At 42.4% G+C, this 18,009-nt stretch overlaps 1 protein-coding gene across 12 annotated transcripts in view; it reads left to right on the plus strand.

The window, feature by feature from the left end:
• Positions 1-18,009, plus strand: part of sema4d (sema domain, immunoglobulin domain (Ig), transmembrane domain (TM) and short cytoplasmic domain, (semaphorin) 4D) — a 42,553-nt gene that overhangs the window by 17,839 nt on the left and 6,705 nt on the right. For all 12 annotated transcript variants that reach the window (XR_004698856.2, XR_004698857.2, XR_004698858.2 and 9 more), the window contains 13 exons: positions 10,439-10,572; positions 11,795-11,940; positions 12,026-12,088; positions 12,183-12,281; positions 12,400-12,493; positions 12,659-12,775; positions 14,117-14,268; positions 15,030-15,205; positions 15,340-15,496; positions 15,704-15,926; positions 16,461-16,573; positions 17,175-17,347; positions 17,537-17,583. Coding sequence is in view for 9 of the 12 variants with exons in the window: in XM_035184198.2 (XP_035040089.1) it covers positions 10,439-10,572; positions 11,795-11,940; positions 12,026-12,088; positions 12,183-12,281; positions 12,400-12,493; positions 12,659-12,775; positions 14,117-14,268; positions 15,030-15,205; positions 15,340-15,496; positions 15,704-15,926; positions 16,461-16,573; positions 17,175-17,347; positions 17,537-17,583 (1,694 nt within the window). In the remaining 3 variants the exon portion in view is untranslated. The remainder of the gene's footprint in view (positions 1-10,438; positions 10,573-11,794; positions 11,941-12,025; positions 12,089-12,182; positions 12,282-12,399; positions 12,494-12,658; positions 12,776-14,116; positions 14,269-15,029; positions 15,206-15,339; positions 15,497-15,703; positions 15,927-16,460; positions 16,574-17,174; positions 17,348-17,536; positions 17,584-18,009) is intronic.

Raw genomic sequence — 18,009 nt, forward strand, 5'->3', positions numbered from 1 at the left:
GGTTTTAACTGAGGGAGGCAGCACTTCGCAAAGGGTCAGTTCATGCAAACACCTGTGATTAGTACTTTTATAAGTCCTGCACATGTGTTTTTCTAACTTTTTCTTATTCAGCTGCTTGAATTTTAAGTGACCTACTTCTTCTGAATGGCTACGATTATCTTCATTAACACGAGGATTGAAGTGGGTCCAGAATCTGCCGACCAGATCACGGAAAAATCTGCGCAATTCGTGTTTAAAAGTTTCAGTCTCGGCCTTGTGTTGTTCCTCTGAGGGGAACGGTGAAATTGTTGCTTTTATCTGCTGGCACACCAAGTTCAGGAGGACACACTGCTAGTGTTGTGGCAGCCTGTGGGTGATGGGGTGAGTTTTCACACAACACTCCAAAGGAGGTTTTTGTCTCCGCCGGGCCAAAATTACCAGCATGAAATCAGTGCCTGCTGAAGGCTGCGCTGGGAGAAAAGCACGAGAGAAAGGAGTCCTCCTTAAAGACAGAAAGGAGAGGGGAAAGTACAGCAGGGTTTTTAGTGAAGTTTACAGCCCCTCCGTATGTCCCCTGACTGGTGGGAACGCTCTACTTTGAAAGATGGCTGCCTCCGCCAACGAGGTTATGTTTTCATCTGCGTTTGTTTGTATAGGCCATTTTCAATGTTTTCCTCGATTTCTCAGAATTATTCATCAACTTGATGGGGGGGGGAAATCAGGCATGTTTAAGGGGCTGATATTTATGAGGCAAGGCACTTTCATTTATAAAGCACATTTCCTATACAGAAGCAGATTCTGTGCTGTACAGGGACATTAAAAACAACATAGATGGAATTCAAAGAAATCAATTTGAAATTGGAAAGCAGGGTTTAAAAAAACATTCAAGCAAATGGATTAAAAAGAAGGTAGAAAAAATACAGTAGGTAGAAATGTATAGAACAATCAAATAAATGTAGAATAATGTAATAAAGAATAAAATACAATGATGGAGTGACCTTGTAAAATTGTTTAGTTAAAGGCACTTGTGAATAAATATAAGTTTTCAATCTGGTTTAAAACGGATTGGATGGAGCATTCCTAAAGCTTTCAGGTGGTTAGTGTGTGAAATTTGGTGCCGATCTGATTAAAACCAAATTTATAGACTTAAAGATAAGATAATCCTTTACAACAGGGGAATTTGCAATGTTACAGCAGCAAGAGGGCAGTCAAAATAAGACATCAGAATTTGGTGTCATAAGGGGACTCTGGGGCCTTGGCGGAGGTATGCACTCTTGAGTGCCTTTCCAGTTTTTTTTTCTTTCTTTCTTCCTTCTTCATCCACTGCTTGGAAAAACACTCTACACACTAAAACTCGAAATAAGGGAAATGCCTTTTAGATATTTTTATTCCACTTCCGTTAAGTCGAAACCTTGGGATTTTATTAACAACCGAGACATTTATTCCAGTCCAGCAGCTAAAGTCACCTGCTCTTATAACTGCTGCTGTTTAAACAACCACCACCAATGTGACTGGACCACTCACCAGCTTTGGGACCGCAAGACCATCAGCTGGGGCTCTTGCAGCTTCCCAAAATAGTCCCACGTTATACGCCCGAGGCCTGGCTGGCATCACAGTCGCCTCAAGGAAACTACATCAAGTGAAAGGTTTATGACTTTACTGTCAGCGGTGGTTTCCACGTGACCAAATACCATTTAGATTACTGTAGTCACCCCAGGATGAATAACAAAATATTTTTTCACTGGGTTTTCCTCTTAAAGTGCCATACTTGAAGAAAATTACATATCTGTGCGTTATTGTTAATATTTACTTTTTAAAAGTAAGAAGCCATTCTTATAGGAACAGAGGGAAATGGCTGTTATGTCATAAGTGGCTCCAGGAAACAGTTTATTTAGCATCTGTATGATGACATAAAAACATATTTTCAGATGTGTAATTGCGCAAGAAACACCTGTTTCTTTTCTAGGTGATCCTTGAATTTTAATCCCTTCTTATTGTAATCTTGTGCCGCTGCAGATGTCAATAGTAAAACTCCTCTGCATTTTTTTCCTCCTCTAATTAAAAGAAACCACGCATGGTGATTATGTTTTCATGTTGGACTACAGAGGCTCATTCGGTCCTTGCATGGGGAACACCACACAGCCGTGCTTGTTCCTGTAGTTATCCTTCCACTTCACTTTGCCCGTATGTTTATAGGGAAGTTATTCAAATCTTCCACAACCATGTGACTCAGAGAAAGGGTGTGTTGTTTTTAAAAAGCTCGCCATCAACAGACTAAATATACCCTTTACTGGACCTGACCCCTCATTTGCCTTTGCTGTGGCCACTTTAGGTCGACATGCTAGCTCAGCAGGGGCCCTACAACCGGTAATTACATAGGAGAGTTCCCATTTTACCTCCCCCGTACAGTGTTGCCTTCACACTAGCTCTTTTCCTCAATTTAGCTGGTTATTGATGGTTTACCTACATTTAATTCTGCTTCCTTCTTCTCAATATAACCAGAAAAACTGTAGTTTCTGTTTGCAGCCTGTAATGCATCAGAAATGTGCTCATTCAACCTTGAATGTAGATGTAAAATTAACGTCATGAATGAAGTGGAATAAGACCTTAATCCTCGATCTGGCCTTATAAAAGTTGAACTCTTCCTCCCATCTGTCATCCGGCGAGCCCACCGCGGATATCGTGATGACGGCGGCGTCATCTGCTGCAGTTTATATATGATTTTCTAGGTATGACCAGCAGTCAGCTGTGCAGTGGAGGTCATACAGCTGTTTCACTGGGCTTCAGATGACTATGTGGCTTTGACACGGTGGCTTTGCACTTCACAACTGAAGGCTTGTGTCTATCTCCAGTGAATTCCAGATGGTGCAGACCAGAGCTGTGGATTTGGTTTGTGATAATTTATCCAGACAAGAAAATCAAAGAAAGTAAAAGAGAACAAACAGATTTTACACATCAAAGTCAATTTACAAGCTATTTTGTGGCTTCATGGGGAATATAAATTGCCTCAAGTGATGTCAACTGAGTCTGTGAGTGTGTATGTTCGGGCTGAAGACCTAGGGCAGTTTCACACTTACCTTGTTTGGTCCAGACCTTCAGACTTTTCTGTCAGACAAAATAACAGGTGTGAAAGGTGCCTCAGACCACAGCCTGGACCAACGGAATTTAGTCTGACCAAAACCTGGTGTTGGTCCAGATCAAACAAACCTTGGTTCAGATTTTTTGCAGTGTAAAAACATTTTGGGGGATTTTTGGACAAATTGCAGGAAGTTGAGACAGCATTAAATAACAGAAGAAAAAGGATCATGAAGCGGAACAAGGGATTGCTTAGAGTTTTTTACCCCCGATGACGTAACGTTCGAACGACTAGGAAGTTCATTTTGGTGGTAGTGTCAATGAAATTAAAAGTTTGAAACCAAGTCTGGGTGTGTGTAGTTACGGAGAAGAACAAAACCTCAGATCTTAGCTGACATTGGGTGAGAAGTGTGGTACACCCTGGCCAGGTTGCGAGGGTTCCACAGGACTGATGTATAGAGACAAACAACCATTCACAGGTTCGAATCCAGAAATCCTTCGCTGGGAGGCCAGAGTGCTAACAACTGCACCACCAATGTTGCTCTGTCTCTGGTTGTCCTGCCAAGTTTTTATTTATATTTTTGCCTGACTATGTAACAGGGGTCCAACAACAAACTGGGAGATTGAACGTTACCTGTGAGAGACACAAGAACAGAAGATGGACTGTAGCTTTAATCGTCAGATCAGATGGAAGCGCAGCAGTCAGCTGGAGATGTACTGCCAGTAGCTGAGTCAATACTGAGAGAATATAAAGCCTTGGCTGCCTACACTCCAAATGTCAAAAACGGTTCATCAGCGTGTGGCGAAACACAACCCAGAACTGGGATGCAGCTGGTAGTATTTTGAGATGGGCTCCTGGTCCCTCTCTAGGCTCATAAGAGGGATTTGATGCCCACAGTTGGCATTACCGTGTAAACATGTGAGCGTGCAAGAGTCTCAGCCACATCTATGGCCAAACTCCATTAATCTGTAAAATGACATTGGAGCAGACATCTGTCCCCATCAGTGTGGTCTCTGTATTTTGTTTCAAGTGAACGCTCTCTCGCGCGCTCACTTTCTCAAACAGGCCGGGCTCCAACTAACTCGTAATACCCTTTGGAGATTATAAGAGCGACAACTTCAAGTAGTCAAGAATACTGTAAACACAGAAGCCCTCCTTTTTTCATGTAAACCAAACATACTGATGTGTTTTCATTATGTGGCATATCCAGACAAAAAACATAGTCTAATGCCCAATTTCTACACGTGCAAATATGCATTATATTCTAATATGTTGTATGAGATCCTGGAGGCCGATTCCAGGGCTACAGCGATTACTACAATTTCCGATTTTCTGAATTGTTTGCTCAGTAGGCCAAGAGAGAAAGAAGCAACTGAAATGTTTTGTTTGATTAAACGTATATATATATTCATGTATAATTTATTACCACATAATACTAAGAAAAAACAGTACATAGTGACATTTAAGAGGCAGGAATCATCTGTGAACATGGAGCCAAAATGTCCCATGAGTTGGACGCAGCAAACATTGCAATTTTTCCCTCTGGTTTCCCTGGTCATCAACAGGCGTGTGTTTCCATCCAGCCCCTGGATTAAATTATGACAGGACTATTAGAGAAGCGTCAGTAAAGCAGGCTGATTAATATAAGCTACTGGTGCTGTTGGATAATCACTCTTCCCACAGCTGGGTGGGTACCGTACAGATGGTCCCAATGATAAAGCATCAGCAGCAGCCTTACGACAGCCAGAAATGGTGACTTGACAACAGCAGAAGTTGGTTTCGCCCTTCAGAAGTAACAACTTGGAGCAAACTTTGAGTGCAGCTCAGTATGGAAATAAAATACTGAACTGCCAAAAGAGACATTCTTTCCACAAAATAAACGAATCACATTTCCCATTGCACAGTTTGTTTGTGCGTGGTCAGGCCCATTGGTATTGTAGCAACAGACGGAGACGAAGAAAAATCTGCCTCTTGGCGTGCTGCGGCAAAAGGAAGAAGAGCATCGCTGTGCATTGATGCCGATGATGAGTGAGAACATGGAAAAGAGAGCCAGCGAGGCCAGAGAAGTGTTGGGATGGGGACGTTGGCAGGCAGTGCCTGATGTCCCTAACATCACCCTGCACCACACTCCGTATCCTCACTGTGCTGTGTGCTCGCAGGATGTGGAGCTTCTTGTTATCAAGTTCCATGAATTATCCCCTGGGAAATTGGAGAAAACCTCTAAAAATGTCCTATCTCGCAATGGTAAAGAAAGTAGGGTCAAAAAGTTTACCTGATGCAAAATTGAATGGGATCTTTCTTGGCCCATGTCCCATCCTTCCACCAAGTTTCGTGGAAATGTGATTAGTAGTTTTTGGTCAATCCTGCTGATAAACAAACAAACAAATGCACAGGGACTAAAGCATACAATGCAAAGGCCTTGGTGGAGATATACCCAGTGGGCAAATCTGCTTATTCAGTGATCAATTCTGATCAGTTCAATCAAAATGAAATGATTAGAACTCTGCCAATGATCCGTCTGTCTTCCACAAACAATAATGGTGATATATTTTTCTCTCTTTCACATGTTCAAACTTCTTGTGCAAAGATAGGCTGAGCTCCAGTTTCCCCTCCCCTCTGTCTGTCCTCTGTCCTCAGTGGGCAGCCTGCCAGTAGCTCTGCCCAGTTAGCAGCGCGGTGCTGGGAACCCCAAGGCCCCAAGCAGGTGTCAACCTCCCTGCCCAGCCAAAGGAGCTGAGAGGGGAACACAAAGGGCTCAAAGAGTACTGCCAGCATGGTAACAGTCTTAAATATCCCCAGCCCAGTATGGCTACTCCTCTAAATCTCTCAGTAGCATAGGGTAGATGCCAGTATACTCTTTCTGCTACTGTAACGCTGACTCTCGAAGAGGTTTGAACCTTTTTTTTAAAGCCCTTAATGGGGAACAGAGTGGTGAGATTGACAGAGGGCGTCGGGAGTGCACAGACGGAGGGCAGAAGTCTCATTCGAAGCCTTATTTATGCAGCGTGCCACCAGAGGTTTTTTTTCAAAGGACACAAAAAGAGAAATTTTGTCCGTCTGGGGGTTTTGTCATGGATTTACTTTTGTTATCTCATCCACTCATGCTACGCCTGCGTCACGCCCGTCCTTTCTCTCTGCTTCCGTTAAACAATCACAGCTAATGCCACCGTCATTAGACACTTCATGGATCATCTTTACGGGATGCGTCCACATCCCGAGCTCATGGGCCTGTGTGATCTTTGAAAACCCCGGCTCGGCTCGGTGGCTTTCCTCGAGGCTAAGCTGTCCTGGCATTTAGATTGGCAAGAGCGTAAAAGAACTGGATGTGAGGGAGACGTGATGTTGTTCTCCCTCTGTCCCCTCTTTCTCTCTCTGTTCATTGTTGAGCACTCTGCAGTGATGATGTGGATGTGATGGGGGGAGGAGTGGAGTGGAGGCGACCCTCATCTTCAGTAAACAATAGGTCCTTGTGTATTTGACCCCCTCTATAGCCGAGCAGAGTCCATGACTAAGGCTGAAGCCGGGATGGAATTCCATCTTCGCCTGATTTAGTCAGAGAAAACCATAGCCAAAAAAAAATCTAAAATCCTAGTGTTGGGAGGGTCAAAGATCTGGGGCCATTTGTTCTCATTTACAACCAAATCAATAATCAATTATCTTTCTGCCCCCTTTTCACTAACCAAAGTCGCCCTTGGCTGGGTAACTGATTACTAACCTATATTTGAGTGGAATTGGCCACAATGGTGCTACTGGGTCATTAATACGTGATTGACAATGATTTATCTGTTTTTTGTGATTGTATCGTTTGCTGGTTTTTTCTAGTTAAAAAATCTGATTCCTTTACAGAGGACAAATGACCCAGTAAAGGAATTTGAGAATTTTAAGGTTTGTTTGTAAGATAGAATCCTGGAGGTCATTTTTGCATAATGCAAAATCTCAAAAGAGGGACATTGGCGCGGATGGAGGAATATTTTTGTTACCACTTTCTTTAGCATTGCAAGATAGCCGGTGTTAGGTCCATTTTTTACATTTATCATAAATTATAATTTCATAAATGTGATTGATTAGTGAGCAGACGTATATTTTTCTGACTGATTATTATTCTGGTTTGATTATTTGATCTATTTATTGTGATTAGTCAGATGAGCTGCGATGGAGCAAACATGTGGGAAACAGTCTCTGACCGCACATCAGACTTTGTTCTTTTAGTTTGTTTGAATTAAAAAATTGAAGGCAACATAATCAGTGATCGAAGTGTTTCGATTTGGAATTTGAACGTGTGAGTCAAGAAGCAGAGCCCTGTTAATGTGGCACAGTTTAAAAGAAAGGAACAGGCGACAACAGGGTTTTGTTTTGACAGTATCACAGATGTCCAGTGCCATTCTAGTGATTCACTAGAATTTCCCTTCAGCCACCTGATTGTGAACATCATTCTTGAATGCTTATTAAGCCCATGTTTCTTCAGACATGGTGATACAGCTTTTCGTTTCCTGACAGTTTATCTCGGTCCTCATCTTACCAGACATCCGATAACCTCTTATCCCGTCTAGCGTCACCGGCCCACCCATTTTGCGGAGGTGTGCTGCTGCAGGTACTTTAGTTCCTCCTGAAAAACAGAATAACCTGTTTTGTGGCAGATCGTTTTACACCCTGAGAAAAGTGAAACGAGTCCACTGAGCGGTCAGACCCACCTTCCTTCTGCTTGTTTCTTTTTCTATAGACTCCAGTCATGGCTAATTATCATAAAAGCCAAAGTTATTGACGTTAAACATGAGTAAAGACAGGTGACGAGGCTGGAGACACTTCCTCTCATTGGATGAAGAGAAAGGAAGAACATCAGCCTAACGATTGAATTATGTGAGCTAATCACTTTGAGTTAATACCACATCAGTGTTATTGATATTTACACAGCTCTCTGTCCATGTCAGAGCGAATTTAGCCGACAGTCATGAAAATTGACCTCGAGGTTATTGTGCATGTGGCCTTCACTGCAGTAAATTTACCAAACATGGCTGTATTACAAGCAGGATTGAGAACAGATTTAGAGATTTATTTTAATATTTTACTTTAAGCTTTAAATCTCGTGCTTTCCCCCCAGCTTTTCTGTTGACCCAGAACTGTCGACTTTAAACATGGTGTGTTCAACTATTAAGTTACTAACTATTTCACATAAACAAACAAGTCTTTCTAAAAGGACAGAGTGCACCAAAATGTCATTAGTGAGAGTGACCAACTCCTTCATTGAGATACCACAATCAACATGTGTCCTAAATTTCAACATCAGAGTTTTGTTTTATTTTCTGTTATATAATGTCATGATTGTTTGAGGCTATTGATTTATATCACTTCCCAGTATATGGTTGTATTTAAAGCCATTTTCAGATATGAGCTGTAAATGTCAGCTGTGAAATGTGAGTTTTCCTTTCACATACGAATGCATAAGGAGATTGTTGGCATTCACAAGAACAGGCAAATGTTGGGAACATTCAGGCGAGAGGTGGCGTATGAGTAGAGCAGCAGGAGGGAGGGCATGACGCATGGATTCAAGTGTGGAAAGCATTGGTTTTTTGTTTACAGCTCATCAAGGCATCGCTTATCGCCAAAAGCCCTCAAATTCTTCAAAGTCTTTCCAAGTTGACGTCTTGTCGGTGTCTTCTACGTGTACGGCAGCTCTTTTTCATCCGGAGATATTTCTCTTCTACTCGTTTCACTTCTGTCATGTGTTAGAAACCTCATCAGCTCACCCACTCACTTGCTGTATTCTCACATGGGCTTGCTCTGACATTTTCTCAGGAGGCTGGCAGGAAAAGTTCTGTCCGGAGCAGCTCACTTGGACATTTGGGTTCTCACATACAGCCCCTTTGGAAAAGTTCAGGAAAATGTCTGGAGTTCAGTGCATGTCTGAAAGCAGCTACATTTTAAAATGTGAAAGAACCTGCAGTGACTTTCACTTTAAAGCTTAGGGAACAGATTAGCTTTAATTCATTGAATTTGAAATAATTTGTGTCCTGGGGTGGGTCTGGATAATTTAACACACAGGCACGGGGCACCCTAATGGAGTCCTTATCAGCCACATCCTGCGGCGAACGCAGCGGGAACGACGAGCCGCTAAAAGGCTGAAAGATCACGATGCTCCACAAATTGGCAAATGGAAAACAACACCTGCACCTGATAAGAGCTGATACTGTGGCTGCCAGGAATGCTGTCGTCATCATCCTCATCATTGTTACTGTCACTGTCGTCGTCATGAAGCGAGGCCAACGTATACACCCATTACTGTGTGGGAACAATGCTGCCCTGCAGAGTAACAAGTAAAAAGGGGATTTTCTTAAGCCTGAGGTGTTAGGTTGTTGCATAACTGCAAACAGATTTTAAACACAGATATGTTAGAGAGTCACGCAGGCTGCATGTGGGTCTCTACAAACTAGTGATGGGTCATGTAAGTTCAGGGTGTCGTCATGCGCTGCATCCCTCGCTCCTCACCGCCGCCTCCTCTGGCTCCTGGAGTATCCGGACGCAACCGATTAAGAGGCGACTATTAGATGTTCTTCCTTTTTAGATTAAAGTATGCAAATTGCAAATGGCTTCGTTGTTTCCCTTCACTGGTGAGAGCTTATTTCCTGTTTTCTGGTGTATCAGATTAAATAACGGCTGTTTAATGAACATGAGAGAGAAGAGACGCCAGTACTTTGAGTCCAGCTGACTATTGTCTTCACTGTTTCCCTCGAAACAACACTAAGAACACTTGAATTTAATTAAAATATTAAAGATTCACATAAATATCCAGACTTTTTTTAAATGTCTAATAACAAAATCCAAATGCATATACGTGCACACATTAGTTGGATATTTTATATGTGCAATGTGGAATTCCCAACAAATTTAACTGTATAGGGCAACTAAGTAATTATCGTTAGCTTGCAGGTTATTTTGTTGATTAACTGATTCATTATTCAGTCTATACATCATCTATATATAAATCTATAAACTGTCATATATATACGTGAAGGAAAACAATTATCTTGAAGCTAGAATCAGTACATTTTAAAATGAATCAACTATGCAGCTCTAATTTTATAAATGTGAAAACATGGCAACATTTTTATTATTTTAAGAGAAGTGTTTTTATGCTGTCTCAGTCCAAAAGATCATCTCTCATGCGTGTGACTGAGATGCTCCACTGACCTTCTGAGCGTCACAAAAGAGGATGTATCAGTTCTGCTAGCTCACAGTGTGAGGGAAGTGGATTTGATGCCTGTCCCCCTTTTTATTTAGCATGCGTTCTGCACGATAAGTTCAGGCTGTGAGGAACTCGCTCATCTCATCCTCGGAGCATCAGGTGTGTTGCTTCACTTTTGTCCGTCCACGTGTGTGTCTTTGCAGAGGAAACTTTACCGTTCCGAAGTCATCAGAGTCTAATATGGGATTTGGCGTGCTGGGAGTGTTTCTGGGTCTGCTCCTGGAGGTCTCCACCCACGGACCCCACGCTGTGCCTCGAATGTCCTGGAGACACCAAGGTGAGGCGGACTGTACAGAACCTTGTCTAAATTAAATATGATAGAGAGATGAAGCAGCAATTTGAGGGACAAATACTTGTTTAAAGTAGAGGGACCAATACAAATACATAATTGTTTGTCATTTTGATAACTAAAGGCTAAGTAGGATAAAATTACAAGTATAAATCAGCCAATATGTTCATAACTAAGTGAAAATGTATGCTAAAACATTTAAAGACATCAGGTTGGGTTCTGGTTACTTTTATTAGGTGTTTAGTTTTATTTCTACATGATTCATATGTGTTAATCAATCAAATACTTATGTATTAATTATGAAGTTTTAAAGTTTTTGCAACATCCATTTTTTTAAAAGTGCGTTTATAAATAAAATATCTTTTGACTTGCTTGGTTACATCAGTTTTCTTAATTTATCTCGTCAGACTCTCCTCCATTTCACCACAGGCTCTTTTAGTTGTTGAGCTTTTACCGTCAAGCGGACGTTGTGTTTGCTTACTGCTGTTCACATAAATAGCTGCAGTAACTCAGTGGCTGTGTTCCACCCAGCGCAGCTCACCCTTTAACAAAGTGTCTCCAGTCACTGTTGCAGTCAGTCAGTCACTGAGAGTATTTGCTTTCATCATTGTGGTGTTTATGCCCAGGCACCTGCAACCCGAACCCACTTGCACCTGGCACAACCAAAAGCCATGCGAACACAAACTCTCCTCTGGGTTTGCAACTCCCAGCACAACGAGACATGCGCTCGACAGAATCGTGTGTCATACGTTCGTTGGAGAGTTCAGCTTCTGCAGTAATCAAAGCTGTGTGTTAGGTGGCCTTGTCGTCCATGTTACATCTAGAGCCTTGTGTTGTCATTGTTAGAGTTCATCAGGGGTACGGCAGTAAATACTAAGTGCAACTTAACCCTGCTGCAACTGGAAACGACCCTGACGACCCGGACAGTGAAAGTGAAGCCAAACCCATAAAACTAGTCCTGCACCATAAAACAAAAACAATGAGCTGAAAGACATTAAAGAGAGTTAAATCGCTCTAATTTAATCTAAGTGTAGGGTAGTAATTATCTGTTGATTTATCACTACAGGGGACTTCTTTCATATTTTAATGTAAAAACATTGATCACATCAGCTTGAAATTGAATGCTTAATGCAGATTTTGAAATGTAAAATGTGCATTTTATGGTTGTTGTGGTTGCTAAACTAATGTGATCTGATCCTGTTGTGCACAGATTTAGATCTGCTGGAGTTTTCGGAGCCCGGGATCTACAACTACTCTACGTTGCTGCTGAGCGAGAAAAAGGATGCGCTGTATGTCGGAGCCAGGGAGGCCATCTTCCAGCTCAGCAAGAAGAACGTGACAGTCAGGAACAACAAGGTATCAACGAGCAAATAACATTTCTGACAAATGGAGATTTAAAGAAACATTCATATGCATTGAAAAACTCTTTTTAACCATCAAGGTTGAGTGGACAGTCGCAGAAAACCCCTTGTTGATGTGCACGCTTAAAGGAAAATCCAAAGAGGTTTGTTCAACTTAATTGTTTCAGAATAATTATCTCCAGTGTTGATGAATAATAAAACACAATAGTAATTTAATTTGTTTATGACTCTTTCCAGAAGGATTGTCTAAACTACATTCGAGTTCTCCAAGTGGTAGACGACGAGCGGTTGTACGTCTGCGGCACGCACGCATTTCAACCTCGGTGTGATTACTTGGTAGGTTACCGCTCACTCCCTCCGTCTCAGTCCTGCACTAATAAACTTGTCCGGACTCGCCGATCAATGCAGCAACCCGTGAACCCTTTAACTGAAACTGAATCCCCTCCGCTCTCAGAACCTCGCTGACTTCTCATTGGACGGTCAGGCTGAAGATGGCCGGGGACAATGCTCCTTTGACCCGTCGCAGAGCTTCACCACCGTCATGGTCGGTGAGTAGCAGAGTCCGGTTTTATCTTATTTCACTAAGAGTTAATTTGGTCGTCCGCCTGCAGTAAAAAGCATAATAATCTTCAATAATCTCTTCTTCTCTCTGGATTGGGAGATCACGATTTTGTTGCTTTATTTTCTGCTTCTCTTTTCTGCTTCTCTATCAGACGGAGTGCTGTACTCTGGCACGGCTTTTAACTTCTTAGGCAGCGAACCGATTATTTCCAGATACTCTCCAGACCAGTCCCTGCTCCGAACGGAGTACTCCACGTCGTGGCTCAATGGTGAGTTGGAACAGAACGTGACAAGTGAACATCTTGAATTCATTTTGGGAGTGTTTGGTTTGGAGGAGATGATTTTCCAAAGCGTCAAAGATTTTGTTTCGGGTAAAGATGTAGCGCCAGTCCTGTGTGGAAGCATTTTAATGGATCTGTATCGGCAAACACAAAGGCTCCAACTCCTCTGCTGTCCTTTGAAAGACAAAAATATAAAAAATATTAAGTTTCAACGTGCAAGTGAAAATGCAAAAAGCTGAGCCAGCTGTTGCTCGGGGGTTGACCACTAACCAGAAGGTCGGTGGTTTGATCTACGGCTGCTCTAGTCCACATGCCAAAGTGTCCTTGGGCAAAATACCGAACCCCAAATTGCTGCTCTGTTGGGAGAGGGTGATAGAAGAATTGCGCTGTATGAATGGGTGAATGTGACTTGTACTGTAAAGCACTTTGAGTGGTCGATAAGACTGGAAAAGCGTGATATAAATAGACATTTTATTCAACTTATTTGGCAAGTGTTCTGACACTGGGATTTGCAAAACGCTCAGATAATCAGTTGCAGTGTGCAAAACATCCATTGACTTGCTTTCAATGGTTAAAATAACAAAATCTGGCCCTTGGCAGGCCATCGATAGTGTTCACTCTCTGTGTAACATTTTTATTTTGGCAATTCTGTGTCATGTCAGTTTCAGAAGCAGCATTCTCCCTGTTAAATTACTGATATGATATGAATGAATGTTTAAGAGTTAAATAAATAGACACAAATGTCAAATTCATGTTGTCATACGTGGAATACAGACCGCTGCATTCATGACACTAGACCTCTCTCTCTCTCTATCTCTCTCCTACCAAACACACTGACACAGGACACATCTGTAAACTCAGACGGGTTAAAACAGCATTATTTGGTCTACGCAAACAGAAATGACCTTTGTGATTATTTGCATATAGAGCGTGGAAGTGAGATCCGATCACAAGTGGTCACAGGAAACACATTCAGGACACATTTTAACGCCAGGTGTGAACAGAGGAGATTCGAGTTGTGATTGGATCTCTCAGGACGGACGTTACTACCAGGTCTGAACAGGGCCTAAGTCTTGGATTTGGATTTGTTATCAGCAAAGGCCGACTATTAAAGGACTTGGATTAGGTTTCATGGTCAAAGAAAAACTTGAGTGGGACATCCCTAGTGTCTAGTTGTTAGGGTTGAAAAGGAGTTTCCGCTAAATTATAGGTAATGGCACCCTTAGGAACAGGAACACAATGAGGCTTTCACAATAACCGATCAATTATCCTGGTCTATTTTCACCATCAACTTTCTCTTTCTCTCTCGCCTCTCCGCTTTCCTCGCAGAGCCCAGTTTTGTTCACGCAGACGTGATCAGAGAAGGGAGGAACGAAGCATATGGCGAGGATGACAAAATCTACTACTTTTTCACCGAGGTGTCGGTGGAGTACGAATTCTTTGGCAAGCTGCTCATCCCCAGGGTGGCGCGCGTCTGTAAGGTCAGTGCACGTCATGCACCATCTGTACATACCAGCAGCACCTGCCTTTATAGCCCTGACCCTCCTGCTGACTGTGAGCACACGTCTTATTCTGTGTAGAGTCATCCTCTCCTACTTTTGGCTTGTATCTCTTACCTGAGCTCATATCATAGCATAAATGTTGTTTTTCATTGCATCATGTAAATTCAGGAGCACAGTCAACATCTATAAATACCTCTGCTGCAGAGAAGCATGAGTCGAACAAGAAAATAAAACTTTCTACGTATGATATTTCTTAATTTCCCTCTGGATCAATAAAGTTGTAAAATTGGAAGCAAATAACTTAGCGTCCTCGTCTAAGATCACAAAATGGTCCCTTTCTAAAATATAACACGTACCTCACGACTCTAGAATATATTGTGATTTATTTACACATTTCCTCATACATTAAAATCAGCTTGTGTTTAGCATCATAGTTACGACCCTCTGTATAATTTCAGGAGAATATCTGGAGTTCAGTGTTTGACTGTGTCTGATGACCAAAACAGGAGGGAAATTTTGAACCAAACACCTGTAATGAACTATGATACCATTTGTACACATCCCAAAAAGCCAGAAACCGACACATCAGCTCATGTCAGCATATAATGAGACTGTAAATGCTGTTGTATGTCTATTTAAACTCATGCACCTGCCATTCCCTCTTTTCATCATCTGTTTTCTTCAGCCTCTTTCCTCTGCCTCTCCCCACACTGCCTAATGTCTTCAATATCCCACCACAGGGCGACCTCGGGGGGCAGCGCACTCTGCAGAAGAAGTGGACGTCCTTTCTCAAAGCTAAGCTGGTGTGCTCCATGCCCGAGCTCAACTTCGTCTTCAACGTAGTGCACGACGTCTTCATCCTGAAGGAGTCCGACTGGAGGGACACGGTCATCTACGCCGTCTTCACCTCCCAGTGGTCAGTGATTTGAAGATCTTGAGCTGGGGATGAGGAAAGTGTGGTATTATACAATATAATGCAGGTTTCTAAATTCACCTCTCCTCCCTCTTTTCTCTCTCGACGCCATCATCATCATCATCCTCGTGCCTCAGGGGTAACGTGGGCCTGTCAGCTGTGTGCGCTTATAACATGACAGCTGTGGAGGACGTCTTCTCCAAGGGCAAGTACATGCAGAAGGCCACAGTGGAGCAGAGTCACACCAAGTGGGTGCGCTACAATGGCATCACTCCTTCTCCACGTCCAGGAGCAGTAAGTACTTTGAACACAACTTTGAACTATGAAGACTGAGCTCAGATTCATGGAAACATTGGTGTAAACTTTGTGTAGCTCAAAGTTTATCCCTAAGAGCTGCCAAATTAAGTCATTAAAGAAGGACTGAAATGGGTCCACTCATCCACCAATTCAGTACAATTCAGTACTGTGAGTTTACAATACAATCTTTATTTTCTCCACCAGTGCATCAACAACTTAATGCGACAGCAGAACATCAGCAGCTCCCTCCACCTGCCGGACAAGACCCTTCAGTTTGTAAAGGACCACCCCCTGCTGGAGGACCCTGTCCTGCCCATCGGCAACGGTCCTCGTCTCATCACCAAAGACGTCAACTACACCCAGATCGTCGTGGAGAGGGTCCGGGCGCTCGACGGGAACATTTACGACGTCATCTTTACCGCAACAGGTCACAAGAGTTTATCAGTTTACATTCATTTAAATTAGGATGTACTTATAACGGCCATTTGTCATTTTGAGATGTCAATTGATATTTATTTTGTTTTGTTGCATTCACTGAAGTGTATTAAACTGAATTCAGTTTACACAGGGAAATATGCTTGACAATAATTAGCTCAGCATTAACAAAGTTATATCCTGTATCACAACTTTCCATTGTTTTGTTTTTTTAACCAGATAACAAAGTGGACAAATTGTTATAAGCAGAACAGTGACCTTATTACAATATAGGTTGTGTTTAGTTTGTCATATTGTCTGCTGACTTTTGGACATTGTTCCTTCTATACTTAGAAGTAATTGCAGACATTTCAACCATTATACATTTTTTACAAGCCATTTCAATGTTAAAACATGTGGATATTGTCAGTTTACTCACACACAAATCTAATACCTTCTTATTTTCCTTATATCTTTTTTGTTTTGCCTGTTGCTGCCGGCTTCTACCTCGGCCGACAGACTGACATTTGACCATGTTCCTTTTCAGATAAGGGCATCTTGCATAAGTCGGTGGTGTACGACGGAGACGTTCACATGGTGGAGGAGATCCAGCTTCTAAAGAACCCGGAGCCCATCAAGAACTTACTGCTGTCATCTGAGGTGAGTGACTTTCACACGAAGACACAACCGCACCTTGAGAAATAGACAACAATGTCTAGGTGTTTTCCAAGCCAAAACCACATGTTTTGTTTGGGGTGTGTGTGTGACCTCTCTTGGCTCTGTGCAGTGTAATTTAACAGAACACCATCATCAACCTTGGGTTTGAACAGAGGCCGATGTCTTCACAGGGTCAAGGTCTTCTGTGTAGCATGGCTGAATTGATCATATGAGTAGTTGAGGGCTGTATCTAGTGAAGTTGTTATCATTCATGTGTGTTTGAGATGTGGTTATTCTGCTGTGAAGATAGGAAGTTACAAGAAGATGTCTGCAGCAAAACCAACAGTTCCTCTAAATGGAAGCCTGCACGTTATTATTATGATGAGCGTGTGTTTGTGGTTGTCTGGAGTTTGTGTTGCAACCTTTACAGACTGTTATGATGATTTCCCTTTTCAAAGTATATGCAGAATTGTCTTCTGTGTCTTTAAGTGTTCATCCTTTTGACCCTTAACCCAAGTGAAGTTCCAGACTTCTTAGTATATTGTATCTTTTTTGTGTGCAGTTTCTTTGGCATATTATAGTGAACCACCTTCTGTTTCCACAGACACGATCCCTGTACGCCGGTTCGGACTCGGGCGTGGTCCAGTCACCCACAGCGTTCTGTGGCAGGTATCCGTCCTGTGATGGCTGCATCCTGGCACGAGACCCGTACTGCGCCTGGGACCGCCGCACCGCCGCCTGCGTCAACATCTTAGATGCTCCCAGCCCACAGCACGGGTAACTCACCATTAAGCTTCAAGATTTGTTTTATCGCCTGATCTATCACACGGTCTACTCTGTACATGCCAGTACTCCACTCATGCATTATTACACTGGTTAAGTGAAGCCAAACCAGAATCGAGTGCCATCTTTGCTTATACTATAGATTAAGACTCGTGAAAATAATAAAGATGTTTGTTTTTTCAGGAAGCTGATCCAGAGCCTGAATGGTGACGCAGACAAGTGTCCTTCAGGTAGGCTGCAACATGCTCATATACTACACGATAAAGACATTTTATTACACGGGCTGACATGCAATCAAGAACCCACCATGTAACTCATAAAGTGCATCGATCTGATATAATAACACAAATGTTTTAAAGTGAAGGATGTTTTTAATCTTAAGGCTGCATTGGTGGAGTTTAGTGAAAGAATGAATTTCTCCACTTCCTTGACCATTTTATCCCATAACTGAATGGTTTCTGAAAATTCCCTGATGTCTAAAGTGGAAGCCACAGTAGTCTGGCATACTGTCATCTATCTATCTGCTAATTCTGTCTGTCTGCATGTGGCTTGTATATCTTGAGAACCGTTCATCTTATCGGTTTCACACTTGGCATGTGCCACCATGGCACCAAATTCAACACTGACCCAATGAAGTTCAGTGTTGAATTTGGTGC

The sequence above is a fragment of the Hippoglossus stenolepis genome, chromosome 18 (genome assembly GCF_022539355.2).
Source record: "Hippoglossus stenolepis isolate QCI-W04-F060 chromosome 18, HSTE1.2, whole genome shotgun sequence".
In the NCBI taxonomy this organism is placed as follows: domain Eukaryota; kingdom Metazoa; phylum Chordata; class Actinopteri; order Pleuronectiformes; family Pleuronectidae; genus Hippoglossus; species Hippoglossus stenolepis.